At 61.3% G+C, this 20,957-nt stretch overlaps 1 protein-coding gene across 1 annotated transcript in view; it reads left to right on the forward strand.

Moving 5' to 3' along the window:
• Positions 1–7,269: 7,269 nt before the first annotated feature.
• ARHGEF19 (Rho guanine nucleotide exchange factor 19) overlaps positions 7,270–20,957 on the forward strand; it is a 66,369-nt gene continuing 52,681 nt past the window's right edge. The window contains exons 1-6 of the mRNA XM_026660112.2: positions 7,270–7,311; positions 13,119–13,768; positions 18,209–18,601; positions 19,257–19,353; positions 20,235–20,311; positions 20,799–20,954. Coding sequence (XP_026515897.2) covers positions 7,307–7,311; positions 13,119–13,768; positions 18,209–18,601; positions 19,257–19,353; positions 20,235–20,311; positions 20,799–20,954 — 1,378 coding nt within the window. The 5' untranslated portion in view covers positions 7,270–7,306. The remainder of the gene's footprint in view (positions 7,312–13,118; positions 13,769–18,208; positions 18,602–19,256; positions 19,354–20,234; positions 20,312–20,798; positions 20,955–20,957) is intronic.

The following is a 20,957-nucleotide window of genomic DNA, read 5'->3' on the forward strand; positions in this document are numbered from 1 at the left end:
CCCCCCTGCGCGGTCTGACACCCCCCCCCCAGGGACTGAGACTCAGTTCTCCAGCTCCCCGCCGGCTGGGAGAGAAACTGAGCGATGGGGGGGGGGGGGCAGCGGCAGACAAGGGGGGGGCGTGGTGCTAAGGGGGCCGCCTGACGCTCTGCCGTGGCCCCTTCGTGCTCCAGCCCTGCGCGGCCGGGCCCTGACTCCGGCCCGTGGGCGGCACCGGCCTCCCCGCGGCTCCCAGCCCAGCAAGCCGCTTCCCAGGGGCATCCCCGCTGCCCGGAGCGGCTCCGATCGCCACCACGTAGGGTCCTGCTCCCTTCCACCTCCTTGAGCCGGGACAGGCCCCTCCGGCCTTCGGCCCCTGGCTTCGGACAGGCCCGGGGGACGCTGCGTGGGCAGAGGGGCACCCGCGTCAGGAGCACCGTGCGGCGGGGCACCCAGCAGGTCCCACCCGGGACACTGACTTAGCTCAGTGTCCCGCACGAGCCACCTGCGCTAGGCAGAGCCGGGCAGCAGCGGGGCGGGTGCGCGGACTCGCGTGGAGGGGACGCGGGGGACTTTGGCGCGTTGCCGGGCGGAGGGGCTGGTGGAGCGGCTCGGGGCCCTCGCTGGGAAGGGTCGGGCTCGGGCTTGCGGGGAAAGCGGCCCCTGCGGGAACCTGAACCAACCCGCGAGCAAGGAGGCTAATTAGGGCCCCGCGCCCGAGCCGGGCTCGCAGCCCCTGGAACTCAGCGCCCGCAGCGGGGGGCGGGACGGCGGCCGCCCCTTGACATTTACGGCCCCGCGGGGAAAAAGGCGGCGAAGGGAGGAAGTTCGCTGCCTCGTCGGAGCTGAAACGACCCACTGCGGTAATCGCGGCTGCTCCGCGGCCCTGGAGGAGCCCGGCCGGGAATCCCGGTCCCGGAGCCAGGGCCAGAGGCGGGACACTCCCGCAGCCCCGTCACATCCCCGCTTAGCGCAGGGCCTTGACGCGCGGTGCCCTCATGTCAGGGCAGCGCCCCCCAGCCCTGGGCCACCCCCCGGCCTCCTCTCCCGATGCCCGCAGGTCTCCGGGCCCCATCGCATCACGGTGCCAAACCGCCCCGCTGTGCCCCGAGCAGCGCCCCCCATGTCCCGCTCTGGGGCCGGGGCACCTCTAGCCATGGGCTTCCGCCCCTCCCGGGCAGCGGGGCTGCGTAATGCTGCCCCGGCCCCACAGCCGGCGAGCGGTCGCTCGGCCCTGGTCTCTTCAGTGCCCAAAGGGGGCAGGTGTGTAGCCCTTGGCTTTTCCAGGGCCCTGGGAAAGGGGCACCGCGGGAGGAGGGGAAGGCGCCCAGGCAGCGGCTCCGAGGGGAAAGCTCCACCCTGGATCCCTCACACCGGCTCCTCCGGGCGGTCCCTGGAGCTCGCCCAGCCCAGGGCTGCCGTTCCCGGGAGGAGCCCAATGCAGGAGCCGCAAGGGTGCATCTGAGCTGGAGAGCAGCCGGCCCCGAGCCACGGGGCTCCAGCCCCGGTGTCCTGTTCGCCTCCAGCGGGGCTGGGCCCCCAGGAGATGGGCCTCACCGGAGGCTAATACAACCCAGCCAGCATCTCCCGGCCCAGGCTGACCCTATTCCCGCCCCGCTCTGCTAACGGCTCCTGAGCTGACCCCAGACCTTTCCCGCGGGCCTGGGGCCGTTGGCACCCGCTGCTGCGGGAAGAGAAGCCCCGAACCCCGGGCCCCGGCCCAACGAGCGCCCCTGGCTAGCAGGGCCTGGGCCCGGAGCCGCTGGGAGCTCCTCCCCGCCCCCAGCAGGGTGGTAGAGCTGGGCCAGGACTCGGGCCTCCCCCGGAGCACCCTGGCTCGGCAGCTCTCCTGACCTGGCGCTGCCCGAGCCCGCTGCCGCTTAGCTTTGGCGAGCTGCCCCTACCCCGCCGTGGGGCGAGCGCCGGGCTGCCCGTGGGAACGCGCTGCTCAGAGCCAGCTCCGGATGCAGGGCCTGGCTGTACCCAGCGCATGATCTTTTTCGCGGGTGTCCCTGGGCTCCCAATCCCGCTCTCCGCAGTCCCGGGGGTGGCAGAGAACCCGGCGGCGCAGCTCTGAGCCGGGACCTGCGGGGACGGGGCTGGCAGGGCGCCCACAAGCCTCGGCAAACAGGCCCCCGCTGAGCATCGTCCGTGGGCCGCGGGGGCTGCGGGACGTGACCGGCCACGCAGCGCCATCGACGAGCTCATGTTTGCGCGGCGCTGGGCTGATCCCGCAGGGTGGCTCTGCAGGACCCAAAGGGACATGAGCCCTGGAGTCCCCCTCCCGCCCCCCATGGCTCTGGCCTTGCTGCTCCCAGCTCATCCCTGCAGGGCTCCAGGAGCGCCCCCCTGGGGCCCGGTGGGCAGCACATGTTCTGGCTGGGAGCCCGGGGCCCAGCCTGCTGCTCCCCCTGTTTCATGTTCTGAAAATATCCTGATGCCACTAGATAAATCCCTGGCACGGCCCCCCCGGAACACTAACGGGGGGCTAGGATAGAAGGCTATCTAACTATCCAATCATGACGGGTTTGGAGAAAGTGGGGGTCACCCAATGAAATGACTAGGCAGCAGGTATAAAACAAACACAGGGAAGTATTTGTTCACACGACACCCAGTCAACTGGTGGAACTCCTTGCCGGGGGATGTTGTGAAGGCCAAAAGTATAACTGGGTTCAAAAAAGAACTAGAGAAATTCCTGGAGGATAGGTCCATCAATGGCTATTAGCCAAGAGGAGTCGCAACTCCATGCTCTGGGTGTCCCTAAGCCTCTGACTGCCCGAAGTTGGGCCTGGACAACAGGGGATGGATCACTCAATAATTGTCCTGTTCTGTTTGTTCCCTCTGAAGCACCTGGCATTGGCCACTGTCAGAAGACAGGATACTGGGCTAGATGGATCATTGGTCTGACCCAGTCTGGCCATTCTTATGTGCCACGCGCAATGGCGGTGGCCACCCAGCTGTCTCCACAGTGAGATCCCGGTCTCTGCAGCGTCTCACCTCGCCGTACCCTGCTGGACGAGGGCCATTCCCTGTCCAAAGTCCAGTGACTGATCACAGCAGAACCACCTCCCCCAGCACAAGAGACCATCCCAGCTGAGCCTGCCAGACCCAGCTCACCCACCGCCCCGGTCTGAATTCAGAGATCCCGGCCTGGAGCTCCCCTGGAAGCCCAGGGCCAGAAATCTCCTTTGTAGCAGCACCCCACCCCCACTCCCGGCCCAATCATGGAGAAGCGCCTCTCCCTCTCCCCAGTGCCCGGGCCAGTGCTGCCTTCATCTCTGTCCTGGGGCCCATGTTAACCCTGCGTGGCTATTCCAGAGTGGGCGGCAGGGAGGCGCTTTCAGGAGCACGTCCGTGTTCTGGCTTGGGGGCAGGACCTCGCCTCTTGGCTCGCCAGCCAGGCCCGAGCGAGCCCTGGAGGCAGAGAGGCCTTTACCTCTCTGCGCTCCAGGAATAACAGTCGGGTGGCAACTTGAACCACAAGGAGGCCACGCTCCTCTTTGGCATTTGCCATGATGATGACAAATAACTCCCTTAGCTGGCACTAATAGGCTGGTATCCTTCCTCGTCTCAGAAATAGCTCTTTACTGTAGATCCTGCAGAACCTGGCTGAGATCCAGGGCCCTGATGTGCCAGCTGCTGCACAGGTAACCCACACACCTCCTGGGTGTGGTGTCTGTCCCAGCTAGTGGCACCCAGACCACTTAGAGAGATTAATGAGTCTGCTCTACACCCTTAGCTAACAGCCCGTTGGCTATTCCACATGCTCTAGAAGCTCATGCACTGAGGTCCCAGGTTTGATTCCGCCTACCAACGACTGGGGTCTGTGGGCGTTACACATAGACAGAGTGAGAGCCAGTCCCTGCCCCAGAGCCCTTACAATCTAACTAGCCACGGCAGAATATCACTGCCATTAAATAGCTGGAACTAAGGCCGGCCCAGATCCACAGAGAGATTTAGGCACCTATCTCTCATTGACTTCAGTGGGAGTTAGGCCCCTAAATACCTTTGAGGATCTGGGCCCAGGGAATAGAATAGAACGAAGATCTCCTGAGTCCCAATCCAGTGCTTTATCCACAGCCCAGTTCTCTCGCAAGCCTCTCCTGTGAACTAGCCACTAGTGCGAGGGCCGTCAGACTCCGAACCAGCGGGGAATAGCCAGGCTGCCCCCCAACGGGCCCCGTACACAGCTGACAGGGGAGTTGAGCTTCTCTGCCCAGATCTACCCCCAGCAGTTGGTGCCAGGTGTGGTTTTGTGGCCTGGGAACTCATTTCGTGGCCAGTCTGTCACAGGAGGCTGTGGGACCACGCAGTGCCCTGCCAGGGGAGCCGTGGCACCGTCAGGGGCCACAGTGATTCGCTTTGCAGGGCACAGAGTCTCTGTGCCACACAGGGCAGGTTGTGGGCTGCGCCTATGGGGACGTGGCCCCAGAGATGCCAGTTGCGCACACACTGCCCGGTTTGTTGGCAGGCTCTTGTATTCCCTGGCTGGGCTCTGGGAGGGGCTGGCTATCTCCAGTGGGGCCAGGCTGTAAGAAATTTGTGGGCTGGGATTTTGGCGGGGGGAAACCGCAATCTTAACACGCCGCAGCAGCGGGTGCTGCAAACTTGAGCAGTGCGGCCACCCTGCGCGTGACCAGGTCGCCCCGCCACACACTCAAATTCGGCCCGGCCACCCTTGCCTTGGGAAGCCAACTGGGCCACATAGCGTCTCTTCTGCCTCTGGGAGGGGGGGGGGTCACCAGGCTGCAGCTCAGGCGTGCTTATACCAGCAACGAAAGGCGGGAGAGTGAAACGACCAAGACAAGACGGCTGAGTTTGTAAGTAGTGACTGTTCAGTTTGGACACCGCTCTTTTACTGCCCTTTTGCGTGTTCTGCATTCAAAGTGGTGCAGTTATTTTTCGCTGCGTTTTGTGACACGTAACGCGAGGTGTGGAAAACGCTCCGTTGCAAGCGATGACTTGCCAGACAGCGATAGAGGGACTCGTTTGAATCCCACGAATGCGCTAGGGAGTTATTTGCATGGTTTCCCACCCCCTCTGTGTGTTTGAACAGATGCTGGGAATCCATCTGGAAAGCAGGGATCCAGTAGCAAGCCCTTGCGAGTTTGTTGGTGTGTTTGTGTATGGTACATGAATTGACCCACAACCCACAACTTAAACAAACCCCGGCCACAACTTCTGAACCCCCCAAATCGCTACTTCCTCACAGCGTTCCCCTGGGGAATCCTAGAGGGCCTCCTCACTCAGTTACTCTGTGATGTCAAGGGCATCTATTAAAGGGAACAAAGGCTTTCCCCGAGGTTCCCATTGTGGTGTTTTGAAAACGGTGTCAAAATTACAGGCTGTCACTTAAAATCCTATGTTTTTTTTCCTAGCCCGCCTTGCAGGCGAGGGGGCTCTGCAGGGAAGCCTGCAATCTGGTTTTAGAAGTCAGTCTGCAGAGAGCCAGCCTAAAGGAAGGTGGGGTGAATTGTGCCTCTCGTAGGGAGCAGCCTGCTTTGTCTCTCTCTGGTTTGGGGTTCTTGTGCGTTAGCAATCTGGATTCTAGGAAATAAAGCGAAGTGACATCGAACCCTTCCAGCTAGAGTGTTTTAATGTTTGTATCTAACTTCTCTGTGTGCTGTGAATGTAACATCATGGCCCACTGGAGAGCCGCAGAGCTCCAGAGTGAGTACCCAGCCGGTCAGGGTTGTTTGATGAGGGGCTCACACACCTTCCCTCCAGTCCAGGTGCTGTGTTGGGAACCTGCCCCCTGTCCCTGCTACTGCTCACGGAGCTCACCCGGGCTTGGGCTTAAACACCCCTCTCTGTGTCTGCACCAGGTGCTGTGAGGGGAGGGGTTTCAATGACGTGTTAATTACAACGTGTCAGTGCACACAGTTCATGTTCCTGGTGCAGCCCCAGCGCTGGGGAGATGGGAAAGGCCTGGTTTCCAAGCGCTTGGGGGGGGAAGGGGTTGGCACGGGTAGTGGTGGGGATTGCAGGAGTGGTATTTGGCGGGTGGGTGTTTAATTCGCACTCCCACGTGTAAACACAAGAAGGACTCTGGAGTCAGACTCCGTTCAGTGCACGAGGGGCAGGGAAGAGACCAGGGGCCTGGCTCTGAGTCAGTCCCGCTCCGGATTCGGAAGGGCCCATCACCACGGGATCGGGGCTGCCTGTTGCGACCGCTCCTTAACGTTGTTGCGGGTGACACCCCCACACTTTGCGCAGTGGAATGTTTTTTTCCTCAGGGAACCAACCTGCCCGGCTAAAGCACCTCCGCCCGTGGTGGCCCTGTTGGCCCCAGGATATTCGAGAGACCAGGCCGATGAGGCAGGATCTTTTCTATTCGCCAGCTCCCCAGGCAGTGAAATAGTTAACCCTGGTGCGGTTCACGCTGGCATCAGTAGGGCGCGAGTTACCACCCAGAGTCAGTTCACACCTCTCGGATGTGGCTGGCTTCCAGGACCGGCACTTGCATATTTCGGAAGTTTTCTTTGCCCCCAGCAGGGCTCCAAAGTTATTTCTCCCAACGGCAACCCCCGGTTCTTATCTAGCGCTTTGCCAAGGCGGGCGGGAGCATCATCCCCCTATTGGGGGGGGGGGGGGAAACTGAGGCACGGGGGGGAAGTGACCGGTCTAAGGTCACCCAGCAGGCTAATGACAGAGCTGGGGCTAGAACCCGGGATCGACCCCCGGCCCTGGGGACTGCCCGGCTGTCTGCTGCCCGCTTTGGCTACCCAGGGGCAGGCTGCCGGCTCTCCCCCTCCTGCCTTGCCGGGCCCTCTCCAGAGCCTGCCCGGAGCACAGGGCAGCTATTGTGCCGCTCGCCCGCTCCCGCCCCACCGCTGGCATCGTTCCCGGCTTCGTCTGCCTCCTACCTCGCTACCGGCCAAACCTGTTTGCTTTGCTGCGAAGACAGGTCCCCCGGGGAGCGGGGAGGGCGCGGCGGGGAGGGGAGAAGCCAGCGGGCAAGTCAGCGCAGCCCCGCGTTCCGCCGGTCCCTCCTCCTCCGCCGGGCTCCATGGCCCGCGCAGCGAGGGACTCAGACGCACACGCCAGCGGTGGCCCCAGGCTACCCAGAGCCAGCCCCGGCGCAGGCGGCTCCAGCAGGTGCCGGAGATGAAGCGAACAAATCTCTCGGCGCAGGGGGAGAGTCGGGGCGGCTCCAGGCTGGCGCGGGGCCGCTGAGGAGCCCTCTGCTCCCGGCGTCTCTTGTGGGCCGGGGCCGCTCGGGGGGGCTGGCCCGGGGAGCCCGGGGGAACGGCGGCGGCGGGCTGAGGATGGACCCCGGGGCTGCGGGGAGCTGCGGGGACAGCTGAGGCCGGGAGCCGGCGCGCAGATGAGGTACCGCTTCGGGCCGGTCCCTTCTCCTCCCCCCGCGCCCCCAGCCGAGAGATGGGACCCCGGGTGGGGCGGGCGCCGGGAGCGGGGGGCAGGTCTCCGTCCTTTGCTCCAGGCTGCGGCCAGTGGGCGGGTGGCGAGCGCTAGCCCCACCGAGAGGGGACGTGGGGCTGGACCGCGGGCTCCAAACAGCGCAGGGCAGCAGGAGGGGAGGGGTCCCGGGCTGGGGGCACAGACGGGAAAGGGCAGCCCCTGGGCTCAGGGAGAGGAGAGCGAAGGGGGAGCCGCGGGCCGGGCCGGGCGGTTCCAATCGGCTCCCACTCGCCTCTCCGGCAGGCCCCGGGTCCGCAGCCCTGCCCCCGGGGCGAGCCGGGAACGGGGCCCGGACCAGCTGACCCCAGAGCAGCGCTCCCCTCCCGGTCGGTGCTGATCCGGGCAGCCGCGGGAGCCATTAGCGACCCCCCCCAGGCCCGTTTCTGAGTCGGGGCTGAGCGGAGCTGGTGGGGTGGCCTCGCTAACCTCCCGCCTGCACTTTCAAACGGATACGGGCCACTTGCCGTCCTGAGCTCCCGCGCGGCTTCGCTGCGTGCCGGGGACAGCTGTGCTGTTCCACCCCAGAGGCAGCTGCAGGTGAGGGACGGACCTCTCCCGCCTCGCAGGCTCCTCTTCCCAGCTCGCCGCCCTCCCATACAACGGTCTGACTTGGTGGCAGCCCGCCCGGGACCCGGGCCAGGCTGAGCGCTTGGCAGCAGCGGGGGGAGGGGACAATGTGGCTCCTGTATCTAAGGGGACATCTAGCCTGCAATTAATCCCCCCGTGGCTGGCTCGTGTCCGCTGCCTCGGACTGCAGGGGAGACGCTGGGGCTCAGGCCGGAGCCAGAGCTCTGGGTCCCCGCCAGGTTCCACCCTTCCAATGAGGCGATTTGGGGCAGCCCCCCAGGGAGAGTCTGGAGCCCAGGGAGCCCCCCCCCCCAGCGTATAGACATGAGGCATCCAGGTCAGTGGAGGAGCTGGTGGGACCCAGGAGTTCTAGCCCTGGGCCAGTGGTTGGCATCGAACCCCTATAAGAACCCGGCCATGCTGGGCCAGATCACCGTATGCCCAGGGGGCAGCTGGATCTTTCCCCCAGCCCCGGCGCGGGTGGCAGAACTTGACAGGTCGGAAGCGCAGTGTTGCTCCCTGATTCCACTTCAAGGGAACCCGCAACTCCATTCCAGGATTTCCCTGTGTCCCACATGCTGCTGCCTGCACTAAAGCCAGCTGGGGAGGGATCCTGTGCCCAGCTGGACTATATTTTGCTTCCAATCCCCTCCCGGGAGAGAAGAAGAACCCGGGCTGGAGTTGTGTGGCCGATGGAAGAACAGGAATAGGTTGAGAGCCTTAATTCCAAGACTGGGCCCCGTGGGCACCTTAGTTCTGGGGACGTCGCCCGCTATGCCCCTCTCCTCTGTTAAATAACAGGGATCTCAGGTTGCCCAGCGCTGCCTCGTGCCCTTCTGGAACAGGGAGAACCGCTAAACTTAGCCCTCTGAAAACTGGGAAATACGAAGTTAAGGACACCCCACTCCCTCATTCACCTTAACTCTGCCCCCTGGAGCTGGCAACAGCAGCAGGGAATAGCTCAATAGGGGTGGTGCCATCAGAAGCCCCAAGGAAGGACTGGGAGAAGGCGGTTGTGTTGGGTTCCACTGATTTGAATCCCAGCATTTATTTGCATGCAGCTGCCCTGCACGGTTTGGTGCAGCGGAACAGGGGAGGGATTGGCTGGCAGGGAGCGCACATACCGGCACAGTTCCCCTAGAGATGCAACAGTAGAACCGAGCCCACGAGCCCTGCAGGACAATGCCGAGCTCCTTCCGCTTGTTGCTGCAAAACCCTGCTTCAGGTCAGAAACCCTCAAAGGCCAGGCTGACGGGCCGGGAACCTTCTGCAAGTCTGCCCCGAGCCCCAGGGCAGGGCGCACCAGGGTTTCCATTTTAACAGGGTGGAAAAGGTCTTCGGAAATGCTGCCTGTGGGGCTAGAGGATTGTTTTTAAATGCTTAGTTTGTGCCCTGCTTAATTCAAGCAGTTCTGTAGTCCTATTGTTTTATGTTCAATAGCTTGGGGGCGAGTGAGGTTTGCTAGGACTGTTTTAATAAGGGCTGGGTAAGGAACATTTTCCCAGTGTCTGACATTTCCTTTAGACCCCTTTTCCCAAGGAACAGCCCTTTGAGGGGTGTAACTGACAGGGGGCATCCCTTGGTTTGTGTAGATTGGTGTCAAACGTTGGATTTTTGCTTTCTGCATTGATTTCTCATGGGAAAAATAACTTGCTGTTGGACTGAAGCCAGAATCCTGGCACCACATTAGTCAAGGTAGGCACTGTGCCAGTCTTGACAACAGGGCTTTCTGTGACGGGTGCATTTCCTGGTGCACGGCGACCCCTTTGATCAGGCTGCCGCCGAGAGTTGCAGCTACTTGCTTTTCTTTGATCACACTCAGTCCCATTGTTCAGGAAACCCGGGATTACATTATGGGAATGATGCTGCAAGCTACTGTCTTTCATCTTCCCTTGAGTTTGACGCTCTGCTCCTTGACAATGCTGCTGCCATAAAACCGGAGTCTGTCTACGGATTTTCAGAGCATTTTGGAACATCAGCTCTTAACCTGGAAGCTTTGCTCTGAGGGCAAAACTCTGAACAGGAGCCTCTGCAGAATGCAGCCAATGTGCCCAACACCCATTCGTGAAAAGCTGGACATCAGCTAACAAAGCGTGGATGGGTCTCAGGTTTAATGACCCCAGCACGGCAGCGTGCTCTGACAGCTGGCTTTCTGCAAGTCCCCTGCCTTGCATCAGATCAGAGCCCTGGTCTTTGCTCTGTTTGGTGCCATAGTTCCACACTTTACCCCGATTCACTTCTTCAATATCGCTTCCCCAATGGGGCAGGAAGTGCCAGCACCGGCCGAGATCAGCCCTGAGCAGGCCTCAGAGTGGGGCGGGTCAGAGCCAGGGTTGGAGCCCATGTGTTAGAAGAGCTGTCACATTTGGGGAGTGTGTGATCTTTGTAGGGGGCTTGGACCTCAGGAACGCCTTACTCAGACAACCCCAAATTTGGACTACCCTCCCCGGGGCCCTGATGACGCAAACTGAGTCACCCCCCCTTCCTGCAGCACAGCGCCCCCTACCATGGTGTTGGGACACTGGCTCTGAGTCCTCGCTACTGAGTAACTTCCCGCAGCGCCCTGGCTTTTGGGTGGGGGACTCACCTCCAGGTACCGATCGCTGCCGAGTCTGGTGAGATCTGCCCCTGAGGATGGTGGGAGCTGGATAAAAAGCCTTTGCAAACTTCTGCCGTGTCGCTTGGCTCAGTCTCCCCTTCCCACCCCCTCGCTGTGCCCAGCTCCGACTTCTCTGGTGCTCCCTGAACTGCCTTCCTGATCCCTCTCTCCCCTCCTTTTCCCATCCCTCCCTCTCCTTCCCTGGGCTTTTCCCTCCTCTTCATTCTCCCCTGCTGCCGGTCCCCTTTTCACCTTCCCCTCTGACTCTCCCTCCTCTTCCTGCCCTGGCACAACCTGCCTGGCATTACATTTGGACCACACACCTGCCTCTGGGGCGGGCTCTGGCTGTGTGCCTGGGCCCAGCGCCACCACGAGACTGCTGGGGAAGCAGGTGGCGTTCCACTGCCAAGGTCTTTACTGTTCAGCGCTTTGATCCGCACCTGGCCTCTGTTCCTGGCTGGGCAGTAAACTCTACTCCAGCCTTTACCTATGACTATGGCAGGTGAAAAGTGCTCCAGCCAGCCAAGCCCGGCCCGGGGGCAGACAGGCAGCCGAGGCAGGGTTCTGGGATGAGCTTTTTGGTCTTAGCCCCGAGGCTGCACCAGTCCTGGCCTCCCCAGCCTCCTCATCCGCATCTTTTACGTTTCTCTAGCACCTTTCGTGACAGTGCCGCGGAAATGCAGCCAGGTCTGGGGTAGGGCACAGACAGCATGGTGCACAGCTTGGGGAAGGAGTCATTTTGGCCAAGGACATCTCGGCAAACCCCATGGCCTGTCCACTGCAGGGAGAGAGGACCTCGGTCTGGGGGTCTCTCCCGAAAGCTGTCCACACAGCAAACTGCTGTGAACTCCCTGTATCTCCAGGGCAGGAGGAAGGGCTGGGTCAGACATGCAGGTGTTGAAGGTCCGGGGCCAGGCACTGGTGAGTCCTAGTGAGTCACTCGCTACATCCTTGTGACCCCGTTGAAATGGGCGCTTGATCTTTGGAAGGGTTTGAACCACTGGGCTCTGTGCATGCTCCAGCGTTAACTGAACATGGAACCAGGTAGTGAAGGGGCTGGAGCTAAACATGGCCGGTTTCCACCTGTGGGCCATGCTCTGCAGAGGCTTTGGCTGGCTCAGGGCTGTCCCCGGCAGATGGGATCCCCTGTGTCACTGGGCCTCCACCCCCGAAGGGGTTGATGCCACCCTGTTCTCTAGACCGAAGTGACTCTCAGCCAGCATAAAACAGGAGGGTTTATTGAGCGTTGAACCCACCACAGGAAACTCTCAGGGCCTCAGGCCTGGCCTCCCTCAGCCCAGCACATCCCAGTCTCTCTGCATCCAGGTGGGCTCTGCCTGCTCCCCCTCTCCAGCCCAGAGCCCCCCTGCTCCCAGCTGGGCATCTGAGATCCCTGGCCCCAAGCCCCGCCTCCGTCCATTGTCTTCTCTCCAGGTAAACAGGGTTGTAAACTGGGGCCTCCTCTCCTCTGGCTGGAACCGGCTGGTTAGGTCACTGGCTCCTCACTCTGCAGCCCATTGTCCGCCCACTGGCCAGAGCCGGCTGCAACTCCTGAGCTGGGTCTCTGGGTCGGGGTCTCAGGTCACCGGTCGCTGGGGTCTCCATCCTCCAGGCCATTGGCTGGGGTCCCACGTTCCCTCTCCGGTCCTCTGTAACAACAAACTCCCTCTCCCCTCACCTCGTTAAACCAGTAACACCCAGGGACACTGAGTCCCATCCCCTCCGCATGCAAACCATTGAAACCCCACCGAAAACAAGAAAACAAACAAGAAAATCCCCCACTTCGTCATAGGGTGCAGCGGGGGAGTGGGGAGTCTCTGTACCGATTGCAGCCCGTGCCCCTGGGTCCCCCGTTCTGGGCCCAGGCTCTCCCGAGAGAGGTCACCGTGATGGGGAACAGTGCCGGGGCACAGGCGGTGGGGGAGCGCGGACACGCCAGTCCCAGCCTCTCCCAGCAGGAGGCGCTGTGGGAAATGGGGCAGGAGCACTGGCTGTGCCGGCATTCCCAGCTCCTCCAGCCCCAGCCTCTCCCAGCAGGAAGCGCTGCAGGGAAATGGGGCAAGAGCAGCAGGTCTCATGGGGGACCCGAGTGTCCTGCTCAAGCCCACATGGCCGAGGAGGGTCTCGAACCCAAGTCTGCTGCCTTGCAGGGCTACCGAGCACGTGCTGATACGTGCGGCGGACAGGCCGGGTCTTGGGAGCAGACAGGGAGTGGGGATGACGGGTGACATCTGGAGACGGGTTCTGAGATCCACTTGCAGGACAGGCAGACGGGTGCTCTGTTCCCCTTCCCCTCGGGCTGGCCAGGCCCAGGCCAGCTGGGAGAACTGGGCGGTTTAATGGTTGCTGCAGACGCTACCCTCTAATGGGGGGTGGGAGACTGATCCCATTTGGAGACACCCCTCCCCCCACTGACCCGGTTAGCTCCCCACCCGCTCCCAGCCAGACTTCGGGGGACATTTCAGGCCCTGGCGTCACCTGCCGCCTCGGAGGGGGACCTGGCCCGTGGCCTGCCCGTGCCTGACGCGGTCCCGTTGTTTCTCCCCTACAGGTCTAGGGCAGGCCGGCCCTCGGTGATGGAATACCGCCCCCGGCCGGACTTCCAGCCACACCTGACGTCGCTGCCCTACCGAGCGGGGAGCCAGCAGATGGGGATCCTCACCGTGGGTGGGCCCCAGGCCCTGGGGGACAGGCCTTGCCGAGCGAGGCACCACGTGGCCGTCTGCAAGCAGGAGAGTTTGTCCTTCGTGGAGCTCCCCAACCTCCAGCCTCCTGGTCAGGGGGACTTTAGTCTCGTCCCGTGCTCCTCGGAGGGCCGGGAGCTCCTCAGCTCCCACAGCAGCCCCATGGACGGGTGGGGAAGCCTGTACCTGAGCCCCGAAGGCTGGCCCCCCTGCCATCACAGCTACCCAGACTTCCACCCCAGCCTGGGCTGGATCCCGGACTCCGGGGTCCCCTTTGGAGGCGATGCTGCGGGCGGGGGCTCCGGGACTCGCCATGGGGCGGCGGGGATCGCTGCCCCCCAGGGACAGCAGGTGGTGGGGAACGCGGACAGCTGGCTTCACGACACCACCTTCAAGCCGCCCTCGTCTCACAGCGACTCCTCTCTCCACGACGTCGTCGGGGGGCCCACAAGCCCCCCGCTGCTGCCCGAGTCCCAGGGGCAAGGATCCCATGGGGTGGAGAAGGAGAAGCTGGCTTGTGAGTATTGCGTGCTGGGAAAAGGCTGGTCTCACGGGGAAGGCTGGACAGGAAGGGCAGGCAGAGGGGGTCTGGCCACATCTGGGGGGTGGGAGCCCTGCCCACCCTGGATGCCCCTTTGCGGGTACCACACAAGCTGGGGGTCTCTGAGAGGGGGCGTCTGGCAGGGCATGCTAGGGAGGAGGCATAGAGCTGAAGGCCAGAAGGGAACGTTTATGATCTTCCACTCTCCCCGCTGGCCATGCTCCTCCAGCGCAGGGGTGGGGCCTGTGGGGTTCGGACAGGAGCAGGGGTCTGGTCCCAGCTGTCCTGCAGTGGTGTACAAGCATGAGTGCCAACCTCAGGGTGTAGTATTAGGGCAGAACCCCCGATTGGTTGGGAGTTCAATATGTTGATTTCACCAACCAAGGATCAAGGGCAACCCCCTGTCACAGCCCTAACCGTGGAGGCCCAGCCAGTCCCCGTGGGCGCTCTGATCTGTCTTGCCACCCAGTGAGTCTGCCTTTGTGATAGATGGTCCCTTACACCAAGGATCACAGCAATATTCAGATTACTTCCTGTCCCAAAGGACCGGTCGCTTACCCCAGGTCAACAGCATGTTAGAGCCGTTTGTAGCCAATCCTGTAATAAACGATCTGAAGATTTATTCTAGAGCAGCAGTTTTCAACCGTTTCCCATTTGCGGACCCCTAACACATTTCGAATGGAGGTGCGGACCCCTTTGGGAATCGTAGACACGGTCTGCGGCCCCCTTTGGGTCTGCGGCCCACAGGCTGAAAAGCATAGAAGCAAGCTCTGTGTGTCCCTCAGGGCTAACCCAGGCGAAGCGCTGGGGATCTTTTGCTTCTGCCTAGTAAACCTTGCCCTCCTCCCCCCCAAGTCCAGGCAGCATAAAGATGCAGTTCCTTCCATTTAGGGCTTTTCATTCCCTTCCCCTCTTCTGCTCTGAGCTGCAAACTCAGCTAATGGGAGGAATTCACCCGCATGCCTCATCTTCATGGGAGGGAGAGTAAACAACAAAGTCTTTTGTCTTCTTTAATGTTCCAGGCTAGTGCACCTGGTGCGATGGGTCTTCCTTGCTGGGAAGACAACCCCTGCCGTGGGGGCCCAGCATTTCACACGACTCAGTGTCTCTCTCCTCTCTGGCCGTTTACATGGTCCCAGAGGCTCACAAGGCAAACGCTCAAATATTGCCCTACAATACGGGCTGCAGGCGTTATACGTGAGACGAACGCCGGCAGCCACGCACCAGAAAGTCAGAACGCTAAACCCACAGACACTCTAGTGCCTGTTTCCACAATCCCAATGCCCAGGTGAGCCAGGCGGCTTGCAGCTATGTAGTTATCCGTAGTCAGCGGAGGCAGGGGGACCGTGGCATGAGCTGGCACCCAGTCTGCCAGTGTCACACCAGCGTTGGAATTTACCCCCACCAGAGCCTGGATTTGGGACCCCGCCAGGGATGCCAGTTTTGGTTGGAAGTTTCATTGCATGACATAATCTTGAATTCCTGGGGACTCCAGGAGGGAACTGTAGCCCCTATGGGGCATGTGTGACGATGCGGTTCTGGCGGGACCCAACTGAGAGTGCCAATTCAGGACAAATTGCTAACACAGGGCAGTTACAGCCCAAGGCTGGGGTTTCTCCACCTCTAAGGCAAACCAAACCAGCCAGACTAAGAGGACTTTGGTTTCACCCCACTGGCTAACCACAAGTCACACAAACAATTCCCTTAGACACTCCAGTTTCCCAGTATCACCACCAGGGCCACTCGTTATGGGGACAAATGGTTATGAAAACCAATACCCCAATATACACAAAAAAGGTTCTCTCGATCCCAAAGGACCAAGCCCCAGACCCAGGTCAATATACAAATCAGATCTTTCCCACAAATCACGCTGTTGCCAATCCTTTAGAATCTAAAATCTAAAGGTTTATTCATAAAAGGAAAAAGATAGAGATGAGAGTTAGAATTGGTTAAATGGAATCAATTACATACAGAAATGGCAAAGTTCTTGGTTCAGGCTTGCAGCAGCGATAGAATAAACTGCAGGTTCAAATCAAGTCTCTGGAATACATCCCCCGCTGGGATGGGTCATCAGTCCTTTGTTCAGAGCTTCCGTTTGTAGCAAAGTCCCTCCAGAGGTAAGAAGCAGGATTGAAGACAAGATGGAGATGAGGCATTAGCCTTTTTATAGTTTTTTCCAGGTGTAAGAACACCTCTTTGTTCTTACTGTGGAAAATTACAGCAAAATGGAGTCTGGAGTCACATGGGCAAGTTCCTGCATACTTTGCTGAGTTACAGGGCGTATTTGCCTTCTCTCCATGGGTCAATTGTATAGCTGATGGTCCTTAATGGGCCATCAAGCAGGCTAGGCAGAGCTAACACCAACTTGTCTGGGAGGTTTCCCAGAAGCATAGCATAAGTTTGAAATACAGACAGTACAGAGCCAATATTTATAACTTCAACTACAAAATTGATACAAATATCTAGGCAGCATAATCATAACCAGCAAACCATAACCTTGTCTTAGATACCTCATTTGACCCCCTTTATACAAGATGTGGTGCCACTACAGGACTTTGGTTGCAACCATGTTCTATATGGTCCCAGATTATATCAATAACGTCACAGCATGTCATGTCAGTGATGGCAGGTGCTGAGGCGGTTTTTGAGAGGCTCCTGTGCTGAACCAGTCTCCAAACCTTTGGGCTGAGCTTAGAGTGGCCCCCTGTCCAGTTTCCCAGGGTCGGCCCTGGTTTGAGGTACCTGCCCCGGTAAATCTGTCAGGGTGCCCAGTCCCCACGGCCAGGCCAGTTTTACGGGCTCAGGATCATCCCAGATGCCCTGCTGTTCTGTACCCCAGAAGTGGCAACCCCGGCTCCTGCGTTCCATGCCACACCCGTGCCAGGAGAGCGCCGCAGCGTGGGCACGGCAACCCCCTGTCAGGAAACGACGGACCACGGAGCCCATCAGCCCCAAGAGAGCAGCAACGCACTGCACCGGATGCTGCAAAGCATTCTGGGATAGCATTTCTGCAAAAATAGCAAGCCCTCCAAGGGGCCCCGGAGGCATCGGCCAGGCCGTGTTTGCAGGGACCGGACAAGAGGAGCTCAGTGAGCCGCAGTCCAAGCACTAGCCGGCAATAGGTCATTTGGGGGGCACCAGCTCGCATATCCCCTTGTCCTGGTCACACGTGGCACTCTGCAATAGCCCCCCTTGGATAGCGCCCTCTGGGATCATAGGAAGGCAGCCGATCCTGGAAAATGCTGTTTGGTTATTTACTGGGCAGCGTCTGGTTTCTGACAGGCAGGACGGCCCAGTGGTTTTAGGGCCCTCGCCTGGGAGCCCCGGGGGTTCAGCTGGAACCCAGTTAGCAGTGCCATTGACGAGGCAGGAACCGGAATGAAATCCAGCTCCCTGGCCTGGCGCAGGGCTGCGCCGGGAGCAGCCTCCAGTGCCCTCTCCCCAGGCCGAGCCGGCTCCTGCGCGTGCGACAGGAGCAGAGGGCAGCACACACCTCTCGGGAGACAGCACCTGTGACAAACAGCTGGGCAGACGCCACTGTCTGCCATCTGCTCCCGCTGCCCAGGGGGGAACGCGGCTGCAGGTGAAATCCAGCCGGCTAAGTGCACATCACACCATGGGGGACACAGTCCTGCCGTGCCAGGGTCCGAGGTCCGGCTCCTCAAAGGGCTTAGGTGCCTAACTCCCATGGGCCCAACTAATTCCATCTGGAGACACGTCCGCAAACAGTACCGTGCAGACACGAGCCCACGGCTTGGTTTGCTGGTGCAACTGCACGTTGGCTGCTCACGCTGCACCCAGAGGGAGGACGGCCTGGCGGCTGGGAGTCAGGAGGCCCAGATTCTATTTCAGGATCAGCCATTGGCTTCCTCTGTGCCTCAGTTTCCCCCTCTGGAGAACAGGGAATATCCCGTCTCACAATGGGGTGGGGGAGGGGCAGCTGTGGGGCTTGATTCGCTGCGACCCCCTGGCCAGAAGCTGCTGTAAAGGTCAGGCATTGTTGTGAAAACAGGTAGGGGCAGGTAGAGACGGGCTCAGCATTCTGGGGTCCCGGGGGTGGAAGGTTATGCACATGCCTTGTGTGTGTCGTGTCCCCTTCTGGTGATTAATCCACAGAGAGGATAATAGCCTTCTGCTGCTGCCAGCAGGTGGAGCTCCTCCTTCAGCTCGAGTGGCAGAGGTCTGTGCTAGCACTCCTGGGCTTAAGCCCTACTGGTGCCCCGTGTGGCGGTAGCACCGTGAGGCTGGAAAAGCTCCCAGGGTGGCAGGCCCTCAGTTCCAGGGGATGGAGCAGCCCCATGAGCTGTCTTCCCTGGGCAGCTCCACTCTGTTGGGCCCAAGCAGCCCTGCTCCCACATGCCCCACTTCCCTGCTAGCTGGGGCCTAATCATCACCGTGGCTCCTCTCTCCTTCCAGGGAGAAAGATCAGGGTCTACTCCCCCGAGACTCTCAGCGACACGACCCCCAGCCTGGATGGAGACGCCGTTTTCCCAGGGTCCCCAGTCCACGAGGATGGCAGGTGTGCGGGGGAGCTCGCGCTGCGGGGGATGGAGCCGCTGGACCTGAGGCCGGCTCCTGAGGGGCCTCCCCACGCAGTGCCCGAGACCCTGGACCTGGCACTGCCCCCGTGCTCGGCTGGCCGGAGCGCCAAGGGCTCGGCAGAGCAGGAGAGGCGGCGCTTCTCGGCCTCAGAGCTCATGAACAAGCTGCAGCTGTCTCAGCGCAGGGCGACCTTCTCCCTCAAGCTGGGCAAGTCTTTCTCCGCCAGGAGCACTTCCAAGGAGAAAGGGGCTTGGGCGAGCCAGGAAGGTACTGGGATTCTCACACTGGGCTTACTGGTCAAACTGGTATGGTCGGCTTGGGGCCTCTTTCTTTCTTTCTTTCTTTCTTTCTTTCTTTCTTTCTTTCTTTCTGTTGACTCCAACGCCCTTTGCATCAGACGCTCAGTCCCGCTAGAGTGGCAGGTTAGCGGCTTTCACGCTATGGTATACAGGCCTGTGGTCCTTGGTGCCCATCCTGGGGGACCTCCCTCTCAGTCCACATTCAGTGGCGAGGTCTGGGAGTGGTGACGGTGGTCCACAAGGTCTCTTTCGTAGAGTGGTCCCCCCGAATGAAGACGGAGAACCACGTTCCTGGGAGGAGACACGGGCGGAAGGGGCACATCTGTAATGCCAGCTCCCCCCCACCCCCCACCCATGTGCTTCCTCTCGGACTGGCAGGGAAAGCGTGAGAAGGGGGTGGAGTCGCCATGGCCGTGGTGAAGAGATGGGGTGGAATCCTGGCCCGCTTTCCTTCTCTGCCCCCATCATCGCGCAGGTGCATGATGGGATTCTCCCTCTTCCCCTGAGCCGTTAGGCCTGTTCGAGGCAGGTTAGCGATGGACCAATGGAGGCAGGGCGCCCTGACACAGACGCCAGCCCAGCTCCTCCCTGATCGGCTGTGAAGCTGCCGTCCATCCTTGCAGGTAAACCGAATGGAAGGGAGCGGAGCCGCAGCAGCGCGGGCAGCGATGGCCTCCCGTCCCCAGAGTCGCCCAGCGAGCCAGGGAACGTCTGTCCCAGGTAAGGCCAGTGGGGAGCGCTCACGACCCTAGGGCGGTGTTCCCAGCCCACCAGAAGGCACAGGCGAGTGGGCAGGCCGCAGGGATCGGGACTGTCGAGAGAAGGGGGCTGGAGGAAGGTGATGCCGAATTCCTCGGAGCAGCTGGATTTCCCAGGGCATGGGCTGGCGGGGTCTGGGCTGCAAAATCAGTGATCGGTGAGTGCTGTGAACTAGACCCCAGATACCCAGCGCCGCGAACTAAACTCAGCATCCCAATGGAGAAGGGGGTGAGCCCCCCTGACATCCGCCCCATGGGCCCGAGCCCGGCCCCACAGTGTGGGGAGTGTGTCCCCCATTTCACCCACTGCAGCCCCCCAGGCACGTCTGAGCCAGGCTGGCCGCCCAGGGGAGAGGCACACGAGAGGCGTTTCTCAGCCCCTCTGTTTTCTAATCGTCTTTGCTCTCTCCTTTTTATTGATTTTTGATTTTTGTAAGATCCTAAAATAACCAGTAAATGATCCGCTCCGTGTCACCTGGCGCTAACACCTGGCCAGACAGGCAGGCTCTGACGGCCCCACCCTCCTCGCAACATGCTGCTGGCCGTGCAAGGTGCAGGTCACCCCCCTGGGGCTGGTGTGAGGCCTGTCCCAGGCGCAGGCAAGGGAGGAGCAGGGCCGTGTCCATAGGGCTGGGCGCCCGGCTGGGGCGGTGAATGTAGTGACGGCAGAGAGGCCCTGGTCCCGCTGCCACTCCTGATCGGCACTGGGGTGAGCGAGCTCAGGATCAGGCCCCATGGAGCGACTCAGCCCCCAGGCCCTGATCCTTCACCCTACAAGTCAGTGTGTGTGTGGGGGTGCAGACTCCAGCCCTCACCCCCCACCCGGTGTGTTCCCCTCTGTAGGAGCGAGGCGGAGCCGGGTGGGTGCCCGAGCGCTTTGGTCCAGCATGAGAGGCGGCAGTCGAGGTTCCTGCTGAATTGTAAGCAGCCAGTTTGCGCCCCCCCTCCGGGGGATTTCCCCTCCGCCTTTAGGAGCCCACGTCCCAGCCGTGCCGAGCCCTTTAATGCCGGGCCAGGGGTCGCGTGGCCCCCCCCCACAGCCAGCCAGTGCGCCCCTATCCTGGGCGTCTGCTGCCTGGTCCAGAGCCAGCGGGCAGCACAGGGCACAGACGCCGGAGAGATGTGCCTGCCTGAAATGGGCACAGAGGGAAGGAGCCGCTGGCCTGTGCCCCTGGCCTGGCTAGATGGCAGAGGGCAAAGCTGGGGCGGACCCTCCCCCCTGCCAGTCCCCTTCTCCCCACCCCGGCCCTTAGACCCAGGCCAGTGCCCCACCCAGGTCATGCCCGCCCGGGGTTACCCTAGGGCCCCACGAGGGGTGTCCCCTTCGCCCTGGGGATGGCGTCTCGTTCCCTGCAGAAGGGCCCCCTCGGCCCAGTGCCCGGACGCTGACCCCCCCGACCCCCGTAGCCGTCCTGTACCAGGAATACAGCGACGCCGCCATCGCCCGGGAGATCCAGCGGCAGCAGCGGGAGGACGCCCTGGCGGAGGAGGAGGAGGCCGCCTTGGCGCCGCCCAAGACCAACCTGTCGCCCAGCAGCTCGTTCCGCTCGCAGCGCTCGTCCCGCG

This window comes from Terrapene carolina, unplaced genomic scaffold (genome assembly GCF_002925995.2).
Source record: "Terrapene carolina triunguis isolate 2854851 unplaced genomic scaffold, T_m_triunguis-2.0 Scaffold714, whole genome shotgun sequence".
In the NCBI taxonomy this organism is placed as follows: Eukaryota; Metazoa; Chordata; order Testudines; family Emydidae; genus Terrapene; species Terrapene triunguis.